General features: G+C 42.0%; 2 protein-coding genes across 4 annotated transcripts in view; both read left to right on the forward strand.

The window, feature by feature from the left end:
* Positions 1-1,192: 1,192 nt before the first annotated feature.
* LOC112068367 (activator of 90 kDa heat shock protein ATPase homolog 1) lies at positions 1,193-16,895 on the forward strand. Its single transcript, XM_024135508.2, has 9 exons — positions 1,193-1,639; positions 8,636-8,826; positions 11,099-11,181; positions 11,750-11,867; positions 11,980-12,071; positions 12,539-12,664; positions 13,658-13,759; positions 13,857-13,908; positions 16,374-16,895. The coding sequence occupies exons 1-9, from the start codon at positions 1,560-1,562 to the stop codon at positions 16,544-16,546; spliced, it is 1,017 nt and encodes a 338-aa protein (XP_023991276.1). The 5' UTR covers positions 1,193-1,559; the 3' UTR covers positions 16,547-16,895.
* A 504-nt stretch (positions 16,896-17,399) lies between these two features.
* LOC112068366 (protein sel-1 homolog 1) overlaps positions 17,400-20,939 on the forward strand; it is a 65,425-nt gene continuing 61,885 nt past the window's right edge. The window contains exons 1-2 of one of the 3 annotated variants that reach the window (XM_024135505.2): positions 17,400-18,029; positions 18,270-18,313. In XM_024135505.2, the coding sequence (XP_023991273.1) occupies positions 17,942-18,029; positions 18,270-18,313 (132 nt within the window). In that variant the 5' untranslated portion in view covers positions 17,400-17,941. The remainder of the gene's footprint in view (positions 18,030-18,269; positions 18,314-20,939) is intronic. The other 2 variants (XM_024135504.2, XM_024135506.2) reach the window with 2 other exon arrangements.

Genomic DNA, 20,939 nt, shown 5'->3' on the forward strand with positions numbered 1-20,939 from the left:
AAAGGCACAGCACGGCAGACAGGCTCAGGGTAGTCAGAGGTCAGTAATCCAGGGCAGTGTCACAAGGTACAGAATGGCAGGCAGAATGGTCAAAACTAGGTAACAGGGACTAGAGAGAGAACCAGGCATGCGGGACAAGACGAACTGGCAACAGAGAACACAGGTATAAATGCACAGGGGATAATGGGTAAAATGGGCGACACCTATAGGGGGGTGGAGACAAGCATAAGACCGGTGAAACAGATCAGGGTGTGACATTATATGATTGACAATGTATTCTCCCAGGTGAGGCCTGATATTGGGAGGTCATTGTTTGCGGATGATGGGGCATTGGGGAAGAAAGGGAGAAGTATTACCCATACAGCCAGAAGAGTTCAAGAAGCGATTAGTGAAGTTGAGCTTTAAGTTTTCAGTTGAGAAAACACAGAGTGTTTTTTTCCCTAGAAGGTCAGGGAAGAAATATACTTGAGGTTTTATGGAAAAAATCTGGGCATGGGTGGAGCATGTTCGCAGAGTAGTTGTCAAAGGAAAGAAAATGTTGAATGTGATGCGTTGCTTGTCAGGAATGGAGTGGGGGTAAGATAGCATGGCATCAAAAATGCTATATATAGTGCTGTTAAGGTCATCACTGAATTATGGAAGTGTAGCATATGGATCAGCAGCTCAGGCATCTTTAAAAAAGCTAGATGTAATCGAGGCCTAAGCACTAAGAATACAGTATGTTGTCGAGCACTCAGTACCTCTCTGTTGGCAGTGATGCAGTTAGAGAAGAAGACGATAGTTAGCATGACATATTGGGTAAATGTAGAAGAACATAAGGTTACACATCCTACAAAAAAGGTACTGCTATAGTGCTGGGGAAATGTACAAGCTTTGGGTGGATAGGCAATGGCATGGCGAGCAAGATGGTGTTGCTTGGGAGGGAGTTTAGCCCCTCTGTGGTTCTTCCTGGTATCACACCTTGGTTTCTCCCTCAGCCAGTGATAGATCTAGGGTTGTTTGAGAGGGTAAGAGATGTTGAGGAAGGAGTAGATTCAGTTGTAAGTGAACATTATTTAGACCTTCACTGTCTCTAGTCCACACTCCAATCCAGTTGGTGGCGGTAATGCAACTTAAAGTTGGTTGCCAACTGCCATAAAAACATCTACAGACGAAGAAGGAACTCTGCTGCTGCATTTTTTGGGGGGTGTAGGGGTATATGCGTCACTTCCGTCTGTAGCTGTACACCACCTTCATATGGTAATGGCGAAAGCTCCTTGCATGTCAAAACGACTTTTCTAGAAAGACCAGGGTCATAAACCAAGACGCAAACCGTCGCTCAGGAACATAGTTGCGGCCATAACGCAATTGTAGATAATAGTCGACCTATTTACTTAATCGGTTTAGCTTGCTAACGTTAGCTAGCTAATCATCACGTTCGTTCCTTTCGGTTGCCGGCATTTGCGATTCATTTAGCTAGCTAGTTAGCTGACGTTAGCAAGCTTCGGGGACTCAATTGTACAGCTTGTTTGATAGTAAGTTACTACTGTTGCTAACATTAGCTAGCCACCACTGTCGTCATGGCTAAATGGGGAGAAGGGGATCCACGCTGGATCGTGGAGGAGAGAGCCGATGCAACAAACGTCAACAACTGGCATTGGTGAGTAACGTTAGCCTAGTTGAAGAAAGCACACTGCCTTTCGAGATGCAGTTGGAAAGGCCTGCTCACTGGCCAGCTATTATCAGACCAAGGCAAGGGTTCCGGACGTAGAAACACGGTTTAGACTGCTCCCACAACAGTTTTGCTTCGGTACTGCACTGCAGTTTAGATAACGCCCGGCCCAGACTCCCACATAGAGAAAGAAGTCCGTTGAAATGCCTAAAAATACACTTTAGTCATCACCTTTGGGCGTTGGTGGAAAAAGTACTCAATTCTCATATTTGAGTAAAAGTAAATATACCTCAATAAAAAAATTACTCAAGTGAAAGTCACTCAGTAAAATACTAACATTACTTGAGTAAAAGTCTAAAAGTATTTGTTTTTAAATATACTTAAGTATCAAAAGTAAATGTAGTTGCTAAAATATACTTTGTAAATAAGAATTTGTTCTTAACTGAGTAGTGTAGTTAAATAAAACATCTAAATATAAGGAGTACTTTTGGGTGTCAGGGAAAATGTATGGAGTAAAAAGTAAATTTTCTTTAGGAATGTAGTGAAAGTTGTCAAATATAAAGAAAGTACTGATACCCCAAAAAACTACTTAAGTAGTACTTTAATGTACACTTAAGTACTTAACACAACTGCCTTGGTATAAAACATTCATTCATTGAATTATTCAAATAATTGTCGAGGATGCCAATTTTGTTTTTCCATCACTCACATCAAAATATATTAACATCTTCTATTCATCCAATGTCTGCCGTGTTTTTGGATGATGTGACGTCTTTGCTGCTCCCTATGCACAGTGAGTGCTAGTGTGCGTGATGTTCGTCCATATAAACCAGGCCCCCAGTGTCTGGTCTGGAGCGTGAAGTCACGAGCTTTGCGGCTGCATAGCATCCTAGCGCTGCCAAAATGCCAGGTCTGTCTGAGGAAGCCTATGTAAATTACGATCGCCAGAACTGCCAAACTAAAACATTTTAGACGCCTGTTTTGGGCTCTAAAATGTGTTTATGATGATCAAGTTCCATCCCCACAGTGAATTATTTGAACGTTCGCTACAAATCCAGATATTTAATTAAATAGTGATCCATTCTGAGGAATACATTTGTCGTCATACAGGACTGTGCTGACAGACCAACCACGATGGGATTGGTCGAAGAATCGGTTAGCATATAGGAACCGTACGATATTAGCTATAAATGCCAACATCTGCATTGGCCCGATGTCTAGCTTAATGCCAATGTGCAAAACCGATGTCAAAGCTGACGTTCATACCTATATAACATAGGTAGATGACGAATGACGCCACGGAGAATCGAGCGCTACACGTGCAACACAGCATTCCCAACCTAGCCCACAATGTCTGCTGTGTGGATCTATTTTTCAGTTTCAAAGGAAGATAACAAAAAGGCCGCATGCAACGTTTGTGCTGCTATTTCCTGAGGAGGTGAGAAAGTGAAATCTTTCAATACCACAAACCTAATTACTCATTTGAAAGTGCATCACCCCCAGAAGTTCAGAGAGTACTTAGAACAAAAGCAGGGAAAAAAACTAAGCACACACTTCCAACAACTAAACAAGTTCAAGTCGAGCAGTCATTCGAAAGAGTGAGAAAATTTCAGCGAAAACTCAATGGCGAAATACATTAACACCAAGATAATGGGATTCATTGCCCTTGACTGGTCGAGCACCTCGAGCCCCAGTACACATTACCAAGTAGGTGATTTTTTTTTTAAATTCCGGTTGCCCTACCGGAATTACACAGTACTGTTGAAACGAACATCCATGAGCTACTTGCTATGGGCGTCACTGCTATTAGCTTCACGACTGACCGACATTTGGATCAGAGATGTCAGCCCCATGAGCATGCCAAGTCTGACAGTGAGTCGACAAGGATTTCGTACTGAGGAAAGCCGTATTGCATGCTCATTAATGTTACTGGTTCTCATACCGCTGCTGCCATTTCAACGGCATTTGAGAACATGAACACTCCTAGCTCCATTCAAACAACTGACTGGAGAAATAAGCTCAACTGCGTTTGCAGCAGACGTGATACCCTGTCATGGCATTGAAATGCCTGCTCAACAAAAATGCAGACACAGACCGTCGGGTTAACTTGGAAAAGTACTAGAGGCTGTGATCAAGCGATTCAGTGGCATTCTCTCTGAGCCTCTTTACCGCTACTTTGATGCAGACTAGCAACAGGGTTTACGTCAAATGTTAGACACAGCTGGACAAGATAGAAAGGGACACAGTGACAGTGTGCACTGAGGAAGAAGATCCACGACAGAAGAGGCCACGGACAGACAGACAGCTGAAACTTCACTGCTTGACATGTATGATAAAATCCTGGTTGAGAATGAAACGATTGAACAACGAAACAGCACAGCAAGTAAGTGAAAGAAATGGGTTTAGATTATTTTACTGGTGATGGGGACATACGTAAATGACAACAAAATAACTTATTGGTCTGTGTGTGTGGGTGAACTATTTAACTGTACTAGAATGCTTAAGGACAAAATATTTTTAATCGGGTATCGGTATCAGATTTTTTTAGCAAGGAAAATATCGGTATCGCCCAAAAATGTCAAGTCGGTGGATCCCTATGAAGAGAAGAGCCAACCAACTTGCTAGTTCCAGCATCAGCGCGTGCTCAGGAAAGAGAGTAGAAAGGCAGTTTGCCAGTTACAACCCTAGCATTGTTAAGTATCTTGCTACAGTAGCTGGATCGAATTCTCTGTTAGCTAGCCAGAAAAATGTTGAGTAACATTTAGCTAACTTAGTTAGATCAAATAATGTAGTTTATGGCGTGAAAATTAGGTAAAAGAACGTTTCAACATCAGATAACGTTAGCGCGAGGAACCAATTGGCTATATTATTAACTGGTTATACGACTCCTTGCCATTCCTTAAGCTATAACGTTAGTTGCTCACTGGACCCTGGCATTCTGTGTGAAATGTTAGCTAGCTAATGAACTATTGTTTTCCCTCTGGTTAATTTTCAGGGTGGGAGAATTAGGTAAATTAATGTCGCTTGTTAAACAAGTGGATTCAGGGATCAAGTTCAGCTGGGCCTGGCTTTAAGCTGGATGCCAATAGAGGTGAAAAGGAACACCACACACTTTCCCTCTTTTTCAATAAGGAGCATAAAAAGGGATATGTCAGGTGTACGCACTCTCTGCCCGAAAGAGATCAATTATGCCAACAAAGGGTCTCGTGTTCTGCTGCTGGCACATTGTAGAATAGATGTACACAGGAAGAAAGTGTACAATGTGATAATGTGCAGTGTAGCCCAAAGATAATGCTTTTGCTGTGTTGAACTTGACCGTGCTGTAACCCTTTCGTGTGAGTGAGGGGGGATTATTTAATGTTTTACTCCGTGAACGTTACTTTTGTACACATGTAGCCTTGTGCACTTAATCCATGTCTACTATAGTGGCCACTATAATGGAGCATAAATAGAATGCCTGTTTGTTTCATTCTAGTGCAATATTTAGCGCGTGTGTCGTCACAAGCGTTCTATTATAAAGGCTGTCATCGCTAATGGCAACATTGGTGTAAGTCTAGGCAACAAATAACATTGGATTGTGTTCCTTAATTTTTTAGCTAGGAGTTTGGTTCACATGTACCACTTTTTATTTCACACACCGAGACTGATCATGTTCTTTGTTGTTTAGTTAGTACAGGTAACCTGCGTTTCAAGAAGGGATTCCAGCCTAAAACTCACTAGAAATTTAAAGCAACAAAAAAAAGGATCCCCCGTGTTTGCGTGTGTCAGGGGGAAAAAAGTCGCCCTTTTGGGCCCTCACCAGTTTGCATCTCTGAATATTACATGCTTCATATTCAAATACTCCCTTTTTTCCCCAGAGTATTCACAGGAATGTCCCTGTATTGATGTGTAATATTGTTACTGTTTCTATAAATCCTTCCGGCTTCATGTGACATCGGGAGTTTTCCATAGCGCTGACATTCCAATCCTATCTACTGGTTTTAATGTCTGTGGTATAAACTGTATGCAACCCGGATATAGACGGTCCGTGAATCGGCGTGTGCGAACGTGAGTAGATTACTCTGTATAGCATTATTGCTGCTGGAAGGTGAACCTTTGCCCCAGTCTGAGGTCCTGAGCGCTCTGGAGCAGGTTTTCATCAAAGATCTCTGTACTTTTCTCCGTTCATCTTTGCCTCGATCCTGACTAGTCTCCCAGGCCCTGCCGCTGCAGAACATCCACACAACATGATGCTGCCACCATGCTTCACCGTATGGTTTCCTCCAGACTTTGATGTACCTGTACTGTCACCTCCTCCTAGATGTTAGCGGGGTGAACAGGCTGTGGTTCGGTGGCTGAGGTCCTTGATGATCTTCTTGGGCTTTTACTCCAGGCGCTGTAAATGTCCTGGGGAGCAGGCAGTGTGCCCCCAATGATGTGTTGGGCTGGCTGCCCCACCCTCTGGAGAGTCCTGCAGTTGCACACGGTGCAATTTTTGTACCAGTCGGTGATGCATACCGACAGGATGCTCTTAATGGTGCATCTGTAGAAGTTTTTGAGGGTCTTAGAGGACAAGCCAAATGTCTTCAGCCTCCTACACCATACTCTCTGTGTGAGGGGACCATTTCAGGTTGTCAGTGATGTACACGCTGAGGAACTTGAAGGTCTTTACCCTCTCCACTGTGGCTTTGTCGATGGCCAAGACCATAGTACACCACATGCACTGGGGATAGAGAATAATCAATCGTGTTGCTGTGGACACAGGATAGTCTCTCACACACACACACATACACACACACACGACCTGTTTGACCTCGCTGTGATACTGTAGACCTACTTATGTTACTTAGCTGAGAAATACTATAGCTGTAAATGAATGACATTCACTGCCATAAACCTGTCTCCAATACATTTGTATTAGCTTACACAGGCCCACCGTGGACCTTTTTGGCAAATAAATATGTGAAAAAGCGTCCCGTGGTTTGATTTGTCAACGAGCTCAATGTATTCAACACTGGCGGTAACCAGGTGATCCTAGTAAACGATGCCCCCTCTGGTATGTTCTTTTGTGAACTGTCTTGGACTCATTGTTTCCCTGTTTACTACTCAGATAATTTAGTCTGACTTAATAAGTACAATAACTGTAAATACAGTGCCTTCAGAAAGTATTCATACCTCTTGATTTATTCCACATTTTGTTGCAGCCTCAATACAAAATGGATTTAATATTTTTCCACTCATCTACACGCAATACCCCTTAATAACTAAGTGAAAACAAGGTTTTAGAAATGTTTGCAGATTTATTGAAAAATGAAATGCAGAAATATCTATTTTCTGGGTCTAAGAGCTTTCCACACCTGGATTGTGCAACATTTGCCCTTTTTTAAAATTTGTATTATTATTATTTTCAAAATTCTTCAAGCTCTGTCAAAGTGGTAGTTGCTTGTTGCTAGACAGACATTTTCAGGTTTTGCCTGAGATTTTCAAGTAGATTATAAGTCAGAACTGTAACTTGGCCACTCAGGAACATTCACTGTCTTTTTGGTAAGCAACTCCAGTATAGATGTGGCCTTGTGTTTTCGGTTGTCTTGCTGAAAGGTGAATTCATCTCCCAGTGTCTGGTGGAGAGCAGACTGAACCAGGTTTTCCACATTTTGCTTCTGCTTAGCTCTGTTCCGTTGCTTTCATTTTTATTTTTTATTTTTTGGTCAATAACAAACAGGCACCACTATGCTTGAAAAAAATGGAGAGTGAAACTACGTAATGTGTTGGATTTGAACACTTTGTATTCAGGACAAAAAGAAAGTGAATTGCTTTGCCACATTTTTTTGCAGCATTACTTTAGTGCATTGTTGCAAACTGGATGCTTATTTTTGGAATATTTTTTTATTCTTTACAGGCTTCCTTTTCAGTCTGTTGATTAGGTTAGTATTGTGGAGTAACTATAATGTTGTTGATCCATCCTCAGTTTTCTCCTATCACAGCCATTAAACTCTGTAAACGGTTTTAAAGTACCCATTGGCCTCGTGGTGAAATCCCTGAGCGGTTTCCTTCCTCTCCAACAACTGAGTTAGGAAGGACGCCTGTATCTTTGTAGTGACTCTGTGTATTGATGCACCATCCAAAGTGTAATTAACTTCACCATGCTATTATATCTACCAATAGGTCCCCTTTTCTTTGAGGCATTGGAGAATCTCCCTGGTATTTGTGGTTGAATCTGTTGAATCTGAAATGTACTGCTCAACTGAGGGGACCTTACAATGATCTGTATGTGTTGGGTACAGAGATGAGGTAGTCATTCAAAACTCATATTAAACTCTATTATTGCACACAGAGTCCATGCCTTTTAGTATGTGGTTGTTAATCAAGTTTTTACGCCTTAATTTATTTAGGCTTGACATAAAAGGGATTGAATACTTTTGTAGCTTTTAATTTATTAATTGGTTTATTTTGATCCACTTTGACATTATGGGGTATTGTGTGTAGGCCAGTGACAAAAGCATTTCAATTGAATCCATTTTAAATTCAGGCTGTAGCTGAACAACATCTGGAAAAGGTCCAGGGGTGTGATTGTCTTCAGAGAGTAATGTATATTTATTATTATGTAAATAAACCCAATTGAACTATATTTCTGAAGGAAAAATTCACTTGCCTAAGAATAGGTTATTAAAACTGATTACTTTCTTTTGAGTCCATCTAGGGCTGTGTACACACTGCTACAATTGAGCTTTGCTGGCATGGTGCCAGCAACACCTGGGTTGTGGGTTTGATACCCGCACGGGCCACACATACGGAACATGTCACTGTGTCAATGTTGACAGCCAAATTACCATATCACAGTTTTACTAGTTCATTACACAAGGCACAAAATATGAGCGGTCTGAAACGGGGAAGTTCTCCAATAGCAAATGCTTGTTTCTGTTACAAGAATGCTTTGTTGGGTGACTGTGTGCCCTACTGAACACAACCCAGTTGAATATATGAATTCATTGCGTGTCCCTACAGGACGGAGCGTGATGTAACAGGCTGGTCGACAGACAAGCTGAAGGAGCTCCTGTTGGGGCTGCGCGTGGAGGGACCCGAGGGGAGCTGCGAGGTCACCGACGTCCCGACGCTGGACGGCGAGGCGTCCATCAACAACCGCAAGGGAAAGCTCATCTACTTCTATGAGTGGAACGTCAAGGCGACGTGGACCGGTGAGTCCAGTACACTCTCACACACACCACTCTGTATAGAACTCATGTTGAACACACATGGTAAGATGTTTTCTGCAAAGAAAAATATCCCACATTTTGATTGAAACACAGAGGGGTTTGAGCCAAACTAAGTGCAGCTTAGCACTCGTTTCCATGGTGATGAGACTCACTTTTATTTATTTTATTTAACCAGGTAGGCCAGTTGAGAACAAGTTCTCATTTACAACTGCGACCTGGCCAAGATAAAGCAAAGCAGTGCGACAAAAACAATAGTTACACATGGAATAAACAAACGTACAGTCAATAATACAATAGAGAAATCTATATACAGTGTGTGCAAATGTAGTATGATTAGTGAGGTGAGGCAATAAATAGGCCATAGTGGTGAAATAATTACAATTTAGCATTAACACTGTAGTGATAGATGTGCAAGTAGAGATACTGGGGTGCAAAAATAAATAACAATATGGGGAAGAGGTAGTTGGGTGTGCTATTTACAGATTGGCTGTGTACAGTGATCGGTAAGGTGCTCTGATAGCTAATGCTTAAAGTTAGTGAGGGAGATATGTCTCCAGCTTCTGTGATTTTTGTAATTCGTTCCAGTCATTGGCAGCAGAGAATTGGAAGGAAAGGCGGCCAAAGTAAGTTGGCTTTGGGGATGACCAGTGAAATATACCTGCTGGAGCGTGTGCTACGGGTGGGTGTTGCTATGGTGACCAGTGAGCTGAGATAAGGCGGGGCTTTACCTAGCAAAGACTTATAGATGACCTGGAGCCAGTGGGTTTGGAGACGAATATGAAGCAAGGGCCAGCCAATGAGATCATACAGGTCGCAGTGGTGGGTAGTATATTGGGCTTTGGTGACAAGACGGATGGCACTGTGATCCAATTTGCTGAGTAGAATGTTGGAGGCTATTTTGTAAATCACATCGCCAAAGTCAAGGATCGGTAGGATAGTCAGTTTTACGAGGGTATGTTTAGCAGCAGCATGAGTGAAGGAGGCTTTGTTGCGAAATAGGAAGCCGATTCTAGATTTAACTTTGGATTGGAGATGCTTAATGTCAATCTGGAAGGAGAGTTTAGTCTTACCAGACACCTAGGTATTTGTAGTTGTCAGAACCGTCCAGAGTAATGATGCTAGTCGGGCGGGTGGGTGCGGGCAGCGATCGGTTGAAGAGCATGCATTTAGTTTTATTTGCATTTAAGAGCAGTTGGAGGCCACGGAAGGAGAGTTGTATGGCATTGAATCTCGTCGTCTGAAGGTTAGTTAACAGTGTTCAAAGAAGGGCCAGAAGTTTATAGAATGGTGTCATCTGCGTAGAGGTGGATCAGAGAATCACCAGCAGCAACAGCGACATCATTGATGTATACAGAGAAAAGAGTCGGCCCTCCGATTTGACACACTGAACTCTATCTGAAAAGTAGTTGGTGAACCAGGCGAGGCAGTCATTTGAGAAACCAATGCTATTGAATCTACCGATAAGGTTGTGGTGATTGACAGAGTCGAAAGCCTTGGCCAGGTCGATGAAGACGGCTGCACAGTACTGTCTTTTTTCGATGGCGGTTATATCGTTTAGGACCTTGAGCGTGGCTAAGATGCACCCATGACCAGCTCGGAAACCAGATTGCATAGCGGAGAAGGTACGGTGGGATTCGAAATTCGGTGATCTGTTAACTTGGCTTTCGAAGACTTTAGTAAGGCAGGGTAGGATAGATATAGGTCTGTAACAGTTTGGGTCTAGAGTGTCACCCCCTTTGAAGAGGGGGATGACCGCGGCAGCTTTCCAGTCTTTGGGGATCTCGGAAGATATGAAAGAGAGGTTGAACAGACTAGTAATAGAGGTTTCAACAATTGCGGTGGATAATTTTAGAAAGAGAGGGTCCAGATTGTCTAGCCCAGCTGATTTGTCGGGGTCCAGATTTTGCAGCTCTTTCAGAACATCGGCTATCTGGATTTGGGTGGAGGAGAAGCGGGGCTTGGGCAAGTTGCTGTGGTGGGTGCAGAGCTGTTGGCCAGGGTAGTGGTAGCCAGGTGGAAAGCATGGCCAGCCGTAGGAAAATGCTTATTGAAATTCTCGATTATCGTAGATTTATCGGTGGTGACAACTATATTCTCCCGTACACAAAGACCCAGAGTTTCAGTGAGATTTGGGTGGGTTGTCATAGTATCTGCCTTCAAAGTAGGCTTCATGACATCTCCCGATCTTTCTTTCTTTCTTTCTTTCTTTCTTTCTTTCTTTCTTTCTTTCTTTCTTTCTTTCTCCCTCCCCCAGGAACATCAAACACCGGAATCAAGTACAAAGGGAACATTGACGTTCCCAACCTCTCCGATGAAAATGACATGGATGACCTAGATGTAGGTTATGACAGAATGCCATTCAGGATCATGCTCTTTCAGGCTAATCGACAGCTGCTAACTGTCGGTTGTAATGTTAGTTACTCTTGAGAAAAGTTACATTTATTTATTTTCTACTTTATTTAACAATTTTCAGATATGAGAACAGTGAGACATTGAAAACAGTACAACATCCCTAGTCCCTTTTCCCCTCCATCCATCCATCCCTCCCACCCACCCACCCACCCACCCCACCAAGGCTTCATACAAGGACATCACAAAAAAGTAAATAAAAAAATTGACAAAAATAAACAATGATGGAAAGAAAAACTGAACATTCAACAAATTGTAATGATAGTAATTGGTAATGGCAACGTCACTGCTGACTTCCAACTGTAGCACCAACACTATTCTCCAATAGGAGCACCAACACTATTCTCCAATAGGAGCACCAACATCTAGTTTATATCAGTTGGCCCAAAGGGAGTTAAGTTTATTTCTTTGCACTACCTTTATATGGGTAGATGAAGAACGCACCTAACATAACAATCTGTATAGTCTTTGCTCTCTTTTTTGGGGGGGGGCACAGATCAGTGTGGTTCTCTGCAAGGATGAACCCGATACACCTCTCACCGAACTCATGAGGAAGGAGGGAGCAAAGAAAGTGCGAGCTGCCCTGGGGAGCTATGTTGGCCACCTGAAATCAGGTGAGGCCTTTATTCAAATCTATTCAACTCTATTGCCTGTTCATAGCCATATTTCCATAGGCGATAGTTCCGCTTGATACTAGTTGAAATTGAACTTTTCCGATGATTGCAGAGTTCACTCAGGGCATGATCCTGCCCACGGCGAATGGGGCGGCGAGCAAGCCACAGCCATCGCAGACAAAGGTCAAAGTTGACAAAACCCAGGTGGGTAGCAGTTGCCTTCTTACCTTACGCCCTGATTCTCTAACCTCAATCTCTTCCGTTATGGATTTAACAATGGTGGAAACTTCCAGCTAATGTTTACATCAATCCAATACAAACAAAAGAATGGAGAAGAATTGGGACGCAGCCAATGTATCAAGGGAGTAATGATTTAAAACCCAACTAGCAATAACAGTGTAAGGAATGTTCCATACATGTTGTTCAAGAGTCCAATTAGCAAAACAAAATAAAGACATTTTTGCTTTTTTTATCTGTAAAAATGTAACTGAAGTTCATCCCCACCGCCCTTCATACAATGTAAAGTGCCACAATCCATTCCAAAATTAATTTACTCAACTTCCAAGTTTTGGATATCAAGTATTCAGGCTTATCGAGTATTACGTGAGCTTCACCTAAGGTACAAAAATACTGGGACTTCATGATCATGCTTGTCTGTTGTCTGTCCCCAGATTGGTCCCTCTGTTTCTGCTCCACCATCAAGCACAGGGGTCAAGATTTCAACCTGCAAGTTTAGTCTCAAGGAAACCTTCCTCACCTCACCTGATGAGCTGTACAGAACCTTCATCAACCAAAACGTGAGTGGTCAAGTAGTCTTTTCCTTGCCCTTTCCTCGAACATCACTTATCGGGTCAGGCATAACAGTTGTACACTCCATGAACAAAATATACTCCAGGAGTATATTCATTACGCATATTCTGTTGCTAAACGTATAGTCTGTTGCAAAATGTTTTGCAACTGTTTACTCCAAACGAGTTTCTATTGGACAAATTCAGTTGGGTCCCTCTCCGTTTCGTTCTATTTGCTCTGTTTGCTTCCGTTTTAGTTCTTAAACGGTTGCCCTTGCCAGTCCTTTCCCCAGTCACTGAGGAAGTAGGAAAGGATGCCATTTTAGAGTATTGAAACAACCATAGTTTGGCAATGGTGAGATGGAGAGAGGCTTAACAGCAGCGTTTCCCAAACTCGGTCCTTGGGACACCAAGGGGTGCATGTTTTGGGTTTTGCCCTAACACTGCACAGCTGATTCAAATGATCAAAGCTTGATGAATCTTTGAATCAGCCGTGTAGTGCTAGGGCAAAAACCAAAACGTGCACCCCTTGGGGTCCCGAGGACCGAGTTTGGGTGAAGCAGTAAAGCAGGGTTTCCATGTCATTAACAAGCTCAGTTGCCCTAATAATGTAGAGTAAGAATATCATTGAGTGCATGTGCTAGTTTGCCTTCTAAAGAAAGGGTTTTACCTGGGTTTTGATGTCATTTTTATCCTTTTTTCCCCTGCGGTACTTCACTAGTGCAAATAATTTAATCAGTGCAAACATTTTTGATTCACTCTTATATCCAATGTTGGATTTTACTGTTGCTTTCAATTGGGAACGAGGAGCAACCTCAGTGAACTATACTTAAACTCTGTGTAGATTGCTGCCGGTTCAGAAATGTTGCCTATTGTAAGATAATGTCCACCTACTTTCAATTTGGTGGCCCATAACTCTTTTGAATCATGACTACAATTGGCTGACGGCTTGTAGGAATCATTGCTGATTCGCGTCCTCTGGTCTCCTCTCTGGTAATGCAGATGGTCCAGGCGTTCACCCATGCTGCAGCTGTGGTCGACGGAGAAAAAGGAGGGAAGTTTCAGCTGCTCGAGGGGAGTGTCAACGGAGAGTTTACAGAGCTGGTGAGGACACGTGAGATCATGTTTGTTATCCGTCAATCGTAACCCATTGTGGAAGAACGTCCCAATTCTAACTGTAGTCTTTGTTTCCACTTCTTAGGTCCCAGATGAGAAGATTGTTATGAAATGGAGGTTCAAGACCTGGCCATGTGGTAGGTTTCCCCACCTTGCCCGGTTGTGCTCTGTTGATTTTGTGTGTGCTCCTTTTAACCTCAGCAACTTTCAATATCAACTTTCATTTCAGCATGTCTCCACTTAGATATTTCTTATACAGGTCATCTCTACAACACTAACTGCTTTCTCAACTAGCTCCTGGGGACCCACAGGTTTTTCAGGCTTTTGTTTCATCCTAGAACTAAGGATAACACTCATTGAGCAAACTGGAAACCGCATTTATTGTTGCCGAGGACTTTAACAAAGGAAATCTGAGGAGAATTCTCCCGAAATTCATCTCCTGTGTTACACGGGGAGAAAGGACACTTGATCATTGTTATTCTCCCTTCCGAGACAGTTAATCCAGAGAATCAGAGCCATCTGTTAGCTAAATGTAGTAATTAATAAATTGGCTACATTTCTTTAAATTGACAATTCTGTGAACTGTCTTGTGCAAGTTTTAAATTGACACAATACCTGTTAGCAAAGGTGCCAGCTAGAGATTACATGAAGGAGCTTGCAGGGATTTGTAGTCTTGCATGATGTCTACTTTGATGCTAATTAGCATTTTAGAATCTAAGAGTAAAAAGAGCCCGAAAATATTGATTAGTCAGCTTGTCCGAGAGAGATTTACATGGTTATCAAAATGTCACGCCAGGGCCTCAATTTAAAATGTCAGTTGAATTATGTTTACAAATTAATTAAAAATTAAAAGCTGAAATGTCTTGAGTCAGTAAGTATTCAACCCCTTTGTTATGGCAAGTAAAAATGTGCTTAAGTTGCCTGGACTCACTGTGTGCAATAAGTGTTTTAAGATGATTTTTGAATGACTACCTCAAACCCATGTACTGGACTCCACACATACAATTATCTATAAGGTCCCTCAGTCGAGCAGTGCATTTCAAACACATATTTTCAAGCATGATGGTGGCTCCATCATGTTAGTCATGTTTTTTTTTAGGATAAATAAAACAGAATAAAGCTAAGCACAGGCAAAATCCTAGAGGAAAACCTGGTTGTCTGCTTTCCAACAGACACTGGGAGACATTCACCTTTCAGCAGGACAATAATCTACAACACAAGGCCAAATATACACTGGAATTGCTTACCAAGATGACATTGAATGTTCCTGAGTAGCCTAGTTACAGTTTTGGTGTAAATTGTCTTGAAAAATCTATGGCAAGACTTGAAAATGGCTGTCTAGCAATGATCAACAACCAACATGACAGTGCTTGAAGATTTTTTTTAGAGAATAATGTGCAAATATTGTACAATCCAGGTGTGCAAAATGTATAGACTTACCCAGAAAGATTTGAAGCTGTAATCGCTGCCAAAGGTGATTCTAACATGCATTGACTCAGGGGGATGAATACTTATTTAATCAAGATACAGTATATTAGTGTTTTTTTTATGTATTACAAATTGTATAATTTTTCCTCTACTTTGACAGAGTATTTTGTGTAGATCGTTGACAAAAAATGACAAATCCATTGTAATCCCACTTTGTAACAACAAAATGTGGAAGAAGTCGAGGGGTGTGAATACTTTCTGAAGCATTGTATTTATATTCTGGATTCTGACATTGCTCATGTGATATCTACTTTGGATTTGTTAATTGGACGCGTTCTGACATTTCTTGATTTGATTATCTGTGTATTTGTTTGGTATTTGCTAGACATTCCACCACTGATAGAACAATGAGACCGATATCTCACTGGATGTATACATGTGAAGCATCCTGTTGGCGTTTCCGCTCACAACCAAATATTGTATGGAAGCGATAGGAAGCTCACTGGCGGGCAGTGGGAGAAGATGGGTTTTGGCTGACATTCTGTACATTTTCTCATCAATAAAACATTTGATGTCAATACAGTTTTCTGTTCCTAAAAGTAGAATCTGTTATGAACAGAGTGGACAGAGTTTTGTGGACTTTGACATTTGCAAAAGTAAAAAATGCACTGCTTAGGAGTGCAAAAGCAAATTGAGTTATTGTACACGTGCACTTCAGAGTAGGTGTTCCTTAACGGAAATATGCAGATGTATACTGGAACGCGCCGACAGGATATCGCTAGCGCGTGCTTGGCTCTGCCCACCTCTATGCTTGTTCTGCCCACTATCACTCATTTGTTCCCATTAGACCACAGCGTGTTGATTCCATCTTGGTTTAGTTATACAAATATTTGATTCAACTACACAGTTTGAGCTAGTAACAAGCATTTTGCTGCATCTATAACACCTGTAAATCTGATGTGACCAAAACATTTTGATTTGATTTTAACATACCTGATTAAACTAATCACAGGCTTGATGATTAGTTGGATCCGGTGTGTTGAAACTTGGCAGGAACAAAAGCCTGCATACCCTGTTCGGGACCCACGACTGGACTTGAGGAACCCTGGATAGTAACATAAATGGCTTGGATATATTGTTTTTGCAACAACTCACTCTGATTTCCCTCTTCCAGAGCACTATGCGACTATCACTCTAAACATGAAGGATCGAGGCAATGAGACTGAGCTGAAGATGGAATGTAAAGATGTCCCTACTGGAGAAGAGGATAGGACGAAGGAGGGTTGGAAGAGATACTACTTTGAAGCCATCAAACAAACTTTTGGATTCGGGGCCCGACTCTACTGAGATTGACTCTAAGTCATGAACAAAACAAAAAAGAGAACCTGATTATTTAATGTGAATGAATAAATACTCTCTTTGGCACTGTTTCTTGTAGCACTAGCCATACTGTGTGCGTAGACAAACGGTGCCTTTTCCACTTGGAAGACTGGCTTGCAGTGTAAGGGTCAGTGGTTCAAGGCTTCCTTTGAGGGCCGCTTACCTCACCGAGTCTAAGCAAAGGAGATGTAGAAACAATCACTCGAATGACAGTATATTTACGTGCTGACAGTATTTAGAATTAATGATTAGTATTCTCTATCCAATTCTGCACATTTTGAAGTGTCGTGCTGAAATAAATGCGATTTTTACTGGATTATGTTTTGTGGGTTTGATGACTTATTGCGCAAGACTACTGGTTAGTGGCTACCGGATGTCCAGTGATGTTTCTCTTGAAAAAAAGGTTGCTCGCGCTTGTTATTCTTAGAGATTTGACAAACAGACATCAAAGAAATTGCAGTGCACATTAAATATGGACAAGAGGTACATTTAATTAAAGCGTTTTGAATTATATTTTCAATATATTATCCCAATGGGATATATAGCCTACCATACCCATTGATTATGCAGGTAGCCAAGCGGTTAAGAGCATTGTGCTAGTAATCGACAGGTCACTGCTTTGAATCCACGAGCCGACTGTGGAAAATCTGTCGATGTGCCCTTGAGCAACGAATTTAAACTTAAGTGCTCCTGTCAGTCGCTCTGGATAACAACGTCTGCTAAATGACTTAAAAGTAATTATGTTAAGACTAGTACTGATTACTTTTTTGGCGTGCCAAATACATGTTATGCAACACAAACGTACACGAATTATGTTAGAAGGCGTTTCGTCTTTCGACCTGTGTAAAACCACAGGCGGACACATTTTGTGCAACCCCGTCTACCGTGCACGCAAGATTGGATGACGTCCTTTACATTGGTCAATGTCAGCCAACGCGTGCTAGGATACGTCTATCGGAGAGATTAGGAAGTGGCGTTCAAGTTTAACTAGACGTGTTGTCTGAAACTGCGAACGGTATAACAGCACATCGTTGCAATTTATCAACAGGCTTCAAAGACTAGGAACACGTACCTAGCTAACGAAACTAGGTATTTTGTTTAGCTAACATGCTAGCTATCCAGCTAAATATATTCCATGTCAGCAGTAAAAAAAGCATGAGCTAGCTATCGTTAGTTAAAACAAACAGTGTACCTACCCTATGCTGCTATCAAATATTTATTTGGTGGGCTTTGCGCTCGTGAATGTTAGTTCGCAGCGTATGCAAGAGAAGAAGAATCCTGTACGTGGATGACTAACATTAGCCACGGAGCTAACTCCGTTAACTAAAGTAGCTAGCTAGCAGTCGTTAGTTTGTAATCGAAATGGATTTTAAAGGGTCATTCAAGACTTCGAGGATGGTTTTGTCCCTGGTCGTTCTCCTTATATTTTTCTCACACGGAACAGCAGCTGGTAAGTCTTAAACACGTCAGCCGGGTAGATGTCATCTGTCATAGTTGATACAATTTGACAGATACTGTAACGCTAGCAGTAGTAAGCTTGTTGACATTATTTTGAGGCGCTAACTATCAATACTGTGTGTAGGAAAGTAGTTTCTTTTTCTACGAAGTGGTGTTTTTTGAACGAAAAGTGTTTGGATTGTCAGGTGATGCACAATGCCTAATCAATACAATTTTCTTTGTCTTTCTACAGATGAAGAGCTACAGGGGAATCATGATCATGCTCCTGAATTGAAGGTAGCTATAAACACATTTCACTAGCCCTAGGTTCAAATAGGTACCTTGATGTAACAAGCAATATATACAGTGTATTCGGTAAGTATTCAGACCCCTTGACCTTATCCACATTTTATGTTACAGCTGTATTCTAAAATTGATTAAATTGTTTTTTCACCCTCAATCTACAATCTACCCCATAATGACAATGCAAAAACAGATTTGAATACATTTTAGCAAATGTATAAAATAAAAATAACTGAAATATTACATTTACATAAGTATTCTGACCCTTTACTTAGTACTTTGTTGAAGCACCTTTGGCAGCGATTATCTTCTTGGGTATGACGCTACAAACTTGGCACACCTGTATTTATATTTGGGGAGTTTCTCCCATTTTTTTCTGCAGATCCTCTCAAGCTCTGTCAAGTTGGATGGGGAGTGTCTCTGCACAGCTATTTTCAGGTCTCTCCAGAGATCGGGTTCATGTCCGGGCTCTGGCTGGGCCACTCAAAGACATTCAGAGACTTGTCCCGAAGCCACTCCTGCGTTGTCTTGGCTGTGTGTTTAGGGTCATTGTCCTGTTGGAAGGTGAACCTAGCCCCAGTCTGAGGTCCTGAGTGCTCTGGAGCAGGTTTTCATCAAGGATCTCTCTGTACTTTGCTCCGTTTATCTTTCCCTGACTAGTCTCCCAGTCCCTGCTGCAGAAAAACATCCCCACTGCATGATGCTGCCACAACCATGCTTCACTGTATGGAGGGTGCCAGGTTTCCTCCAGACGTGACGCTTGGCATTCAGGCCAAAGAGTTCAATCTTGGTTTCATCAGACCAGAGAACCTTGTTTCTCAAGCTGGCTGTCATGTGCCTTTTACTGAGGAGTGGCTTCTGTCTGATGAATCTACCATAAAGGTATGATTTGGTTATTTTTTATTTATTAACCTTTATTTAACTAGGCAATTTAGTTAAGAATATATTCTTATTTACAATGACGGCCAAACCCAGACGACGCTGGGTCAATTGTATGCCGCCCTATGGGACTCCCAAACTCGGCCGGATGTGATGCAGCCTGGATTCGAACTAGGTACTGTAGTGGCACCTCTTGCACTGAGATTTTTTATTTAACCTTTATTTAAACAGGTAGGCTAGTTGAGAACAAGTTCTCATTTGCAACTGCGACCTGGCCAAGATAAAGCATAGCAATTTGACACATACAACAACACAGAGTTACACATGGAATAAACAAAACATACAGTCAATAATACAGTAGAAAAATAAGTCTATATACAATGTGAGCAAATGAGGTGAGATAAGGGAGGTAAAGGCAAAAAAAGGCCATGGTGGTGAGGTAAATACAATATAGCAAGTAAAACACTGGAATGGTAGATTTGCAGTGGAAGAATGTGCAAAGTAGAAATAGAATTAATGGGGTGCAAAGGAGCTAAATAAATACAGTAGGGGAAGAGGTAGTTGTTTGGGCTAAATTATAGATGGGCTAAGTACAGGTGCAGTAATCTGTGAGCTGCTCTGACAGCTGGTGCTTAAGCTAGTGAGGGAGATAAGTGTTTCCAGCTTCAGAGATTTTTGCAGTTCGTTCCAGTCATTGGCAGCAGAGAACTGGAAGGAAAGACGACCAAAGGAGGAATTGACTTTGGGGGTGACCAGTGAGATATACCTGCTGGAGCGTGTGCTATGAGTTGGTGCTGCTATGGTGACCAGTGAGCTGAGATAAGGCGGGGCTTTACCTAGCAGAGACTTGTAGATAACCTGTAGCCAGTGGGTTTGGCGACGAGTATGAAGCGAGGGCCAACCAACGAGAGCGTACAGGTCGCAATGGTGGGTAGTGTATGGGGCTTTGGTGACAAAACGGATGACACTGTGATAGACTGCATCCAGTTTGTTGAGTAGAGTGTTGGAGGCTATTTTGTAAATGACATCACCGAAGTCGAGGATCGGTAGGATGGTCAGTTTTACGAGGGTATGTTTGGCAGCATGAGTGAAGGATGCTTTGTTGCGATATAGGAAGCCAATTCTAGATTAAATTTTGGATTGGAGATGCTTAATGTGAGATGCAGTGCCTTAGACGGCTGCGCCACTCAGGAGGCACTTGGTGGAGTGGGGCAGAGTTGGTTGTCTTTCTGGAAGGTTCTCCCATCTCCACAGAGGAACTCTCGAGCTGTCAGAGTAACCATTGTGTTCTTGGTCCAAGGACCTTCTTAGTCCAAGGCCCTTCTCCCCTGATTGCTCAGTTTGGCTGGGCGCCTAGCTCTAGGAAGAGTCTTGGTGGTTTGAAACTTCTTCCATTTAAGAATGATGGAAGCCACTGTGTTCTTGGGGACCTTCAATGCTGCAAACATTTTGGGGTACCCGATCTGTGCTTCGACACAATCCTGTCTCGGGGCTCTACGGACAATTCCTTCATCCTCGTGGCTTGGTTTTTGCTCTGACATGCGCTGTCAACTGTGGGACCTTATATAGACAGGTGTGTGCCTTTCCAAATCATGTCCAATCAATTGAATTTATCATAGTTGGTCTCCAATGAAGTTGTAGAAACATGTCGAGGATGAGTCTCACAGCAAAGGGTCTGAATACTTATTTCAATTAAGTATTTCTGTTTTAAATGTTTTATACATTTTCGAAAACTAAACTT

Source organism: Salvelinus sp. IW2-2015, unplaced genomic scaffold (genome assembly GCF_002910315.2).
Source record: "Salvelinus sp. IW2-2015 unplaced genomic scaffold, ASM291031v2 Un_scaffold467, whole genome shotgun sequence".
NCBI lineage: Eukaryota > Metazoa > Chordata > Actinopteri > Salmoniformes > Salmonidae > Salvelinus > Salvelinus sp. IW2-2015.

What these genes read in the sequence shown, in the direction of transcription:
- LOC112068367 (XM_024135508.2), top strand. Translation starts at nt 1,560, where the DNA reads ATGGCTAAATGGGGAGAAGGGGATCCACGCTGGATCGTGGAGGAGAGA. An exon ending in TCAAAGTTGACAAAACCCAG is followed by an intron (nt 12,072 to 12,538) that starts GTGGGTAGCAGT and finishes GTCTGTCCCCAG; the next exon opens with ATTGGTCCCTCTGTTTCTGC. An exon ending in GTTCAAGACCTGGCCATGTG is followed by an intron (nt 13,909 to 16,373) that starts GTAGGTTTCCCC and finishes TCCCTCTTCCAG; the next exon opens with AGCACTATGCGACTATCACT.